The 8,589-nt window shown below is 34.6% G+C and overlaps 1 protein-coding gene across 1 annotated transcript in view; it reads right to left on the bottom strand.

Annotated features, from left to right (window-relative positions):
- LOC110019602 overlaps nucleotides 1-6,061 on the bottom strand; it is a 12,642-nt gene extending 6,581 nt beyond the window's left edge. Inside the window, exons 1-3 of the mRNA XM_020717337.1 lie at nucleotides 5,827-6,061; nucleotides 2,526-2,673; nucleotides 2,235-2,454 (exon numbers count right to left, since the gene is read on the bottom strand). Coding sequence (XP_020572996.1) covers nucleotides 2,235-2,454; nucleotides 2,526-2,673; nucleotides 5,827-6,061 — 603 coding nt within the window. The remainder of the gene's footprint in view (nucleotides 1-2,234; nucleotides 2,455-2,525; nucleotides 2,674-5,826) is intronic.
- Between the last annotated feature and the right edge of the window lie 2,528 nt (nucleotides 6,062-8,589).

Here is an 8,589-nt window from a genome sequence, read left to right as displayed (position 1 = left end):
TATATATATATATATATATATATATTAAATGCCCCTTCAAAACGGGTGACGGAATTTCAATTCCGACGACTGACAATTTCCACAGGGACGCCTAAAATTGTGTCGATAAAGCAAAATTGTGTAGTGTTGTTGTAGCAACAACAATAATGACCTATTTTTTGAATAAATATGTTGGCATATCTTAGAGCATAACCCATTTTTTCTTTCATATATTGAATGCTCTCTTGATAATACTTTGTAATGATGAGTGTCTTTTATTAAAGAATTCATTCCACTCTCTAATCACTTGGTTGTTGCACTCAAAATCAGGAACGTATCAAGGAATAACTTTAAGAAACCTTGTTGTAATGGATATCTCATATCGATGAGATAATAATTACTTTAATGATAACATTATTACTACATTTCCTCAAATCAAATGCTTCATATACATTCTTGAATTTACTAACATGGAGGAAGCATTGGAAATTTGGATTCACGTCGTCGAGTTGCAATTTTGAATATTTGACTATCATTAACACTCACTTCAAAGTGTTAAGATATTGTGTGTAGCAGCTCCATATTATCTGATATATGCAATATTCTCATCATTACCAATATATGCAGGACATGTGTGCTATCAATTTCACTAATACAATTCTATTTAAAAGTTCATTAGACCATTATTTTTTTGTTGTAAAATAGTAATGTCAAAACAATTAGAAATACTAATACACTGAAGAAAGACATGTATCTTGTATCTCTATGGAGTTCTCTCGGTATTGGCATAAAAGGAAGTTATATGAGTTTCACAATGTTTGCTGATAATTTCACCAAAAAAATTCCCCAATATTGAAATATATGTTAATCGTCTCTATGGAGTACTAAAATCACTCAGAAGAATCACAAATGGATCATTGTGTGCATAATATAGTGTGATGGCTAGAACTTCCTTGGATGTAAAGTGCGATGATCTTTGCAAAACATAATTAGTTTTCAATTTATCCAAAAAATCCCAAAAAAATATTTTTGATGTTCGAAACATGCTATGAATTTTACTTAGATGAGATTCGAGTAGCTCTCCAATCCACATGTCACCCTCAAATGACGATGACACAACATATTTATACAGAGCGTACTCTAATAGTACACATTAATAAGATATACCTTATGGTCAGAATCGTTGCTCGTTCAACTATCCCTATAATTTTCTCTTTATCTGATGGGTCCATCTGAATATTGTATGCATGTTAAAATATATAAAAAAGAGCAAATTATGCTAGAAATTAAAAAAAATGTTGAATTGAATAATAATAATAATAATAATAATAATAATAATAATAATAATAATAATAATATAAATACTTGTTGACATCATATTTATGACGTCTGTCTCCCTCTCTAAAGCCTGGAATTTAGCCATCAGACTTCCCTACTGACTCTCCAAGAAGATTTCTTTTGTAACCCACACCACTTAGAAATTCAAACCACGTCATGACTCCTTGTACTCTCATGTGTATGGTTTTGAATTCTCAACATTTGGAACTCAGTTAGAGTTCCTATAAGATGGAAGTGCCTTAGGCAACCTTCTGACCCTAGATACTTAGGTTTTCTGAGTACTTTGCACTTTCACTTCAAAATTCTTTGGATAACTCTTTCTTTAGTTCATAAAAAACACATTGAGTATGAGGCTTATTTTGGACCAAAAATATGGTCTGTCCTTAGAGAAAAAATACTAAATAAATTTCAAAATTCTAAATTTAAAATTTTAAAAATTATGAAAAATTTTATCAAAAAAATAAGGTCCTAAAATCAATTAATCAAATCCATTAATTTTCAATAAAATTAAACCCAAAAAAATTTAACTTATTAAAATTGGTTAAAATTGACTCATTAAAATCCATTCTAATTAAGGGTCTGTTTCTGATAATCTGCAGATTATCAAAATAATCGGTCTTGCTGTTTGGGACAGCTTATTCATAATAGCTTATTGGTGGTTAAATGACATTTATGCCCGTCTGATAAAACTGTTTGGGGTAGCTTATTCAGAATAGCTTATTGGTAGAACAAAAGCATATAGTGCAGAAATATACGTTCATCACAGATCAGTTCTAAAAGATGTCATACAGTTCTCACACCCTCATGAGTACCAAGAGAACTAAAAAAAGTAAAAATATAAGTACAATTACAATGAGAAATAATAAAATATTTAATTTCAGACTCTGACTACGCTTGTCCTCATCTGCACTGTCAACCTGAGAAAATATTGGATTCTTATGATTGCTGGCAATGTAATATGAGGGATTGTCAGCCCACTGAAAGAAGTCGCAACGAGCAGAAACACCCTTGGCACAACTGTAGAACCGCCTCCCAAAGCTATGAGACTGACGCGACGTAAGCAACTGAGCCGGTAGACCACAATAACATAAAATATATATGTCTGTAATTGATATCCTAGAAGTCATGTTTCTATAACTGTGAAAAAAAAAAGAAAAAAAAATATTGTCAGTACTTATCCAAAAAAAAGACATTCAAAATTAACGTACAAACAGAAAAAAGACTCGTTGGACTTGTTGCCATATATAACATCTGTTATAGACTCCCTCAGAGCAGTCATCTCGACTGCACCCTCACCGTCCTGAGTTTCATATTCAGTAAACTTCATCTCATTATTAGCTAGAGATCTTGAAGGTTCTAGGGAGTCAATAATTGGATCATCATTAGCAATATTGAAGTCTGTGTCTGAATGTGAGGGATGTCGTCAGATGAAGTTGTGAAGTGTCATAGTGGCCACCACAATATGCACCTGTTTAGGAAATGAATACGAGGGCATAACACGTAGGATAACTCATTTTTTCTTTCACACTCCAAATGTTCTTTCAATAACCCCCGTAAAGAGGAGTGTCACTTGTTAAACTTTTCTTTTTTGCCACGAATTGTGCCACTTGCTCGCTCAAAATTAGGAATATGGTATCTTGTGTCTAGATAGGGCCTCAGGTAGCCCCGTAGCATCGGATACCCAACATCTACCAAATAATATTTTCCTGTTATGAAAATAATATTAATTAAAAATAATTAATGTAATTAACAATATGTTTAATTAAGATGAACAAAACTAGAGGTGGGTGAAGGAAACACTGTGTTCTATTCCTAGTTGCAAAGGAAAAAAAGCGATTGTCATGTGCACTTCCTTCCCACCCCGCCAGTACAAATGTGAAACACATGTTGAAGTCACACACTGCCATCACATTTTGGGTAGTTTTACCACTTCGACCAATATACACGATCCTTTCATGACTTGGTAGTCGGGCATCGACATGCGTACCATCGATTGCTCCGATGCAGTTCTGTAATTCATGGTTAGCAATTCCACAGGTATTGAAGTTATTTTAACAAACTAATTAAATTTAATTTGAAATACGACATGTAATGGGAATCATTTGCAATTTATTCAGGAGTAGTTGCAAACGATGGATCAGATGGCTTAACGTTTTGAGTTGCTAGGCTCACAAGTGCTTGTATACATTTGTAGAAGTATCGATTAATCGTTTCCGAGGAATGTTGAAATCGCTCCATAGCTCCTCTAACTGATTCATTCTGTGATAGAATATATAATGTTATAGCCAATACCTTTCTCATGGTTGTTCTAGAAGAACCTTGCAGGTCGTGATTACAACATAAGTCATGTAGAAGATCAATAAAGATGGGTGCGCTCATTCGAAAAATGTTGTTGAACCTTACTGGACGTCCATCAAGCATCTCACCCACTCATTTTTCCCCAACATATGAGGACGTCATGCGTGGTATCCATCTAATGCTGGAGCGGTAATATTCCAACAATAATATTGTTATTATTGAAGCCCACGCCATTCTTTTACGACGTTCTCATAGTGGATCCATCATGAGGTTATAAATTCATTAGGATGAAATAATTTAGGAGTAAATGACATAAATGAAATACATCTAGCGAAGAAATAATCTGGAAAATTACATAAATGGAATACATAACATCTATAAATTCCAAGCATCATGAAATGAAGTGCATCAAATGAAATAAAAATTATCCGGAAATAAAGTACATCAAATGAAATACAATCTCATTCTTATACTAAAACACGTAAGTATTCAAGGCGCAGCTCGGGCCGTATGACCATGAGCATTTGCCTATGAGTAGGGTCCTCCAGTTTTTTTACACATTTAGCCTGAAAGCGTATATCTGCAGTCTCCTATGGAATAGTTTTATAATGGCAACGTAGTCCCAGATGGTGATGTCAGGGGGGTGGTGCTAAAAAAGCTGCAATTAGTTCATGAAATGAGCTTTTCAAGAAACAATTCTTCTCTTTTGTCCTCTTGCCAAACCAAGGCCCCTTGGAAATTATACTAGACTCTCCAATATCCTTTTGGTGAATACTTGCCACTTCTTCATCAGTCTGACCTGTTCAGATGGCAATTCATCTGGTATTCCTAAAAATTTCATTTCACTTGGGTTGAATGAATTCTTTACAGTCGCCACGACTCCCTTGAACATTATGTCAAGTTTTTCCTCGAATTCAGGGTCAATTCTGCAATGCCTATATTTTCTTGCAGTTGGCATTGCCTGGAATATAAAACATTTATTAGAGGAGTTTAGGCATTAACTAAAAACTATTGAAATTAATAAAAGACATTTGTATTTATTACCTCCAATCTTTCAGCCTACTATTAATCTGGAGCATCGATCTTTCGTTTAACAGGATCCCACCCCAATCCGGCAGAGCCACATTTCAGCTCTTTCCATATTTTCCATTCTTTCTTTAATCGGTCCCATTTGTTTTTTAATTTAAGTCTGTCGTAATCTCTTCCAGTCAGTTCTTTGAACCTCGCACACATATTTTGCCAACCCTCTTTATTAAAATACGTTGTAGGTCTGTTCCCCATCTCAATTTCTTTTATACATAGATCACAAAAGATATTGGTCACTTCTTTATCCCACAATGCAGAGGGAGCCCTTCAGACGTCTTAGCCATTGTGGAACTAAAAGAAGAATTGCAACTCAACAGGCACAATAAAATTATCTAAATTAACCAACAATTGTTAAAAGATATGCTAAAAAAGAATCAACACCCACAAAATGAAAAGACCAACCTGCTATGAAAAATTATACAATGCATAACATAATATTTTTGTTTCAATGCAAACCTCCCAAAGCCACATTTTTTCGGTTCAATGTAAACAACTGATATCGAGCAGTTGTACCTATATAGGTTCAATGCAAACCTCCCAAAGCCACAATGCTTCACATAGGCATCACATCGGCATCACATAGGCAAACCCAACAATGCATCACATAGGCATAACATAGCCACATTTTTTCTATTTGCTAAATGCATCAAAGCTTCAAACAATGATATCGAACAGTTGTACCTACAATGCTTCAACGCCACATTTTTTCTATTTGCTAAATGTATCACATAGGCATAACATAGGCAAACTCCTACAATTTGCTAAATGAAAAGGCCACATTTGCTAAATCCTATAATGCATCCCATAGGCATAACATAGGAACCGAATAGTAGCCTACAAATAATACCATAAGAAGAAAGAATCGGGTAGCTTGAATAAAAGTCTGAAATCACAATAACAAGTTCATCTCGTTAGCTAAAAAAGATGGACCTAGAATCAAATTCTTTAAACTGCTAAAGATTAAAAAAATGCAAATCAAGTTTAACTGTAATGAAAAAGGAAAAAATAATATCATCGAAAAAGTTCTCAACTCTTTCCTCCTCTGCATACTTTTTCTTCTTACAATTTGCATATTTCAAAAAAAATCTAGAAGGAATCACGGGCGAGAGATGTCGTGAAGCATACCTGCAGCGCGGGTAATGAACTCGATCGGAGATCTAGGTACGCGAGCGAGGGTCGATCCGATCTGCAGAGGAACATAGAGAGGAGCGTCGATCTGATCTGCAGAAGAGCTTCGATCTGATCTGCTGGCGCGAGCGAACAACAGAGAAGCGTCGATCGACAACAGGTGAGAGCGTCGGCAAGAGCGAAGCGAGAGGGTTATGGTAGGCGAGTAGTCGTTCGTGAGATTTAGGGCCATCGCGGGATCGAGGGTTGTGGGGTAATAATCCCACCCTGAACGCCGAATGCGGGGAGCTAGGAGCGTCGAAGGAGCGAGCAGAGTTATATACAAGTATTAATGTTGCGTTCCCCGACCGCAAGACCCAACGCCCGAACAAACAACAACACGGCGTTACGAAAATGCCGGACACGGAAAAGAAGCTGCGCCAAACAGGCCCTAAATCACTAAGCCCATTAAAATCAAATTAAAAAAAAAAAAAAAGAAGGCCAAAGCCCAACATAAAAGCTCTCGTCATTTTATTAATTTATAATTTACATTATAAAAACCATAATAAAGTCACTAAATGACAATCCTACTTTTAATAATTTTAATTGTAATTATCCCACCTCAATGATAAATCACATCAAGGCCCATACTTTCCTCTCATGATAATAATGATAATATTGATAATAATAATCATAATAAAATATAAGAATAATTATAATAAATCACAACCGAAACTCTCTCATTTTTATTCTCGCTACCCTCCGCCAAGACCAAGAAAAAATATTACCTCATAAGTACTTATGCATCAGTACGTCAATGATGGGGTGTCACGTATGTAATGGTCCCACCGTGACGTCACGTGACACCTCATCATTAGAGTACTAATGCATCAGTGCTCCTGAGATAATATTTTTTCCAAGACCAAGCCACACCTCCCCTTCATCCCACCGGCGAACCTCCTTCCGATGATCTCTTCCTCCCACGCGAAGCATCCCTATCAACCTTGTCGCAATCCAGCCCTCAACTCCTCCACACATCGCAGCAATCCCTCGCCGTACATCCCGTCTCTTCTTTCCGACAATCTCAAAATAGTGGTATATGTTACATAATATTAAAGATGTGGGTGGCATAAATGTGTAAAAAAAAAAAAAGTTAAGTTTAGGTGTTAGATATGAAAATACATAATAATTGGATGATGTTTAGATTTTATCTCATCCATATTTGCTCTTTGGTAACGCTTATATTTAACACATTCAAACAGCAAAAGCCTCCGGGTGCAAATGTTGATTGGGAAGGATTTTTAAGGCAGATTAGTTATAAATATATATTACAAATTAATCTAAAATATCAAGTTATGTATTTTTTGTTACTCTTGGTTCATATTTTCGAAGCCAATTGAACTAAAGAATATCTCTGCCCGGTAGTTCACAATTGTGTGAACTATCTATATAATTATAGGGGCATTTACATATATACCACTCAATTCCTATGTTTTAACCTATCAGATACCAAAATTTAATTGTTTACAATCATAACATTCAAATTGTTAACATGGAATCAAAGATAGCACTTTGTTGTCTTTTTTAAAAGACATGCTCCTTTTTATGCATAATTTTAAAATATCAAAGGTTTATAAACGTAAATATGAAAGTTTAAGTGTTAGATATGTAAGTTCATTAGAATTGAATGATATGCATATTTAATAGACTTGGCATGTTTATCACAATACTCATATTCTACATATATTTCTGTGATCTTATGCTAAGGTGCTTCTTATATGAATTTCTTTGTGCGCCTTTACGAGGTAAACCTTGTCGTGATTGAGGCATTGGGTAATCGCAAAAGCTATTCTGAGGCAGACAAAATGGATGGCATCAAACTTCGTGTCGGGTGGATCTATCACAAAATCACTTGATTTTTATTTTAAAATTTTTCCTTAACGTTAAATTTTTAATGTAAATATTAAAACATTAAAATTTATAAAAATTAAAACCCAAATGATAATTAATTAACAAAATAAAATTAATAAAAAAATAAAATAGCATAATAATAATAATCCACCTTTTTGATTTACGAGAATTTCTTGGATGAGAGAACATATGGTTGCTAACAAGAGTTCTCTAGTCTAAAGAAGTTTAACAGCTCATTTAAACCAAGTAAATTCAAAACTAACAGCGGTGCCGGAATGAAAAAATTATGAGATCTTGACCGGCGTTACTCAACACAAAATAAAATACCCCCTTTTTATCACTTTAGTAATAACAATCATCAATTCAAATTATACTTCACAGTATCACAATAAACAAACAACAAAAACCTATGATAGGCCTCCTGAGGCATGATTTTCTCTTCCCTTTTCTTTCCATAGAATTAGGTGAGGATGTAATCAAGTAACTGTCAACCTTCAAAGCAATCAAGAGAAGATAAAACATGAAGCGAATGATGAACCTCAACTAAACTTTCCATTGACTGAGTCAACACGAGCTGTTAGAATTTAGAGGTCGTTCATCTAGCACGACATAAATCCTAACACTATCTTTTAGGCCTTCACATGATTGTATGTCGTGTGTTATAATCCCTAACTCTTTTTAGGATTTTGAGGTCGTTGTCGGGTACAACTTAAATCCTCTCATCTTCTTAAGCTACTTGCATAATCATATACCGTGCAAATGTAAGCCATAAATTTTAAATAGATTGTAAGAATAGAATATTAAATAACATTGCTTCTAAAATGTAAATCCAAACCATAAAATAGTTTGGGAAGTTACAGATGTCTTCTC

Source organism: Phalaenopsis equestris, unplaced genomic scaffold (genome assembly GCF_001263595.1).
Source record: "Phalaenopsis equestris unplaced genomic scaffold, ASM126359v1 Scaffold000063, whole genome shotgun sequence".
Lineage (NCBI taxonomy): Eukaryota > Viridiplantae > Streptophyta > Magnoliopsida > Asparagales > Orchidaceae > Phalaenopsis > Phalaenopsis equestris.
The sequence above is the reverse complement of the archived record's forward strand: the minus strand, read 5'-3'. Positions and strand labels throughout refer to the sequence as shown.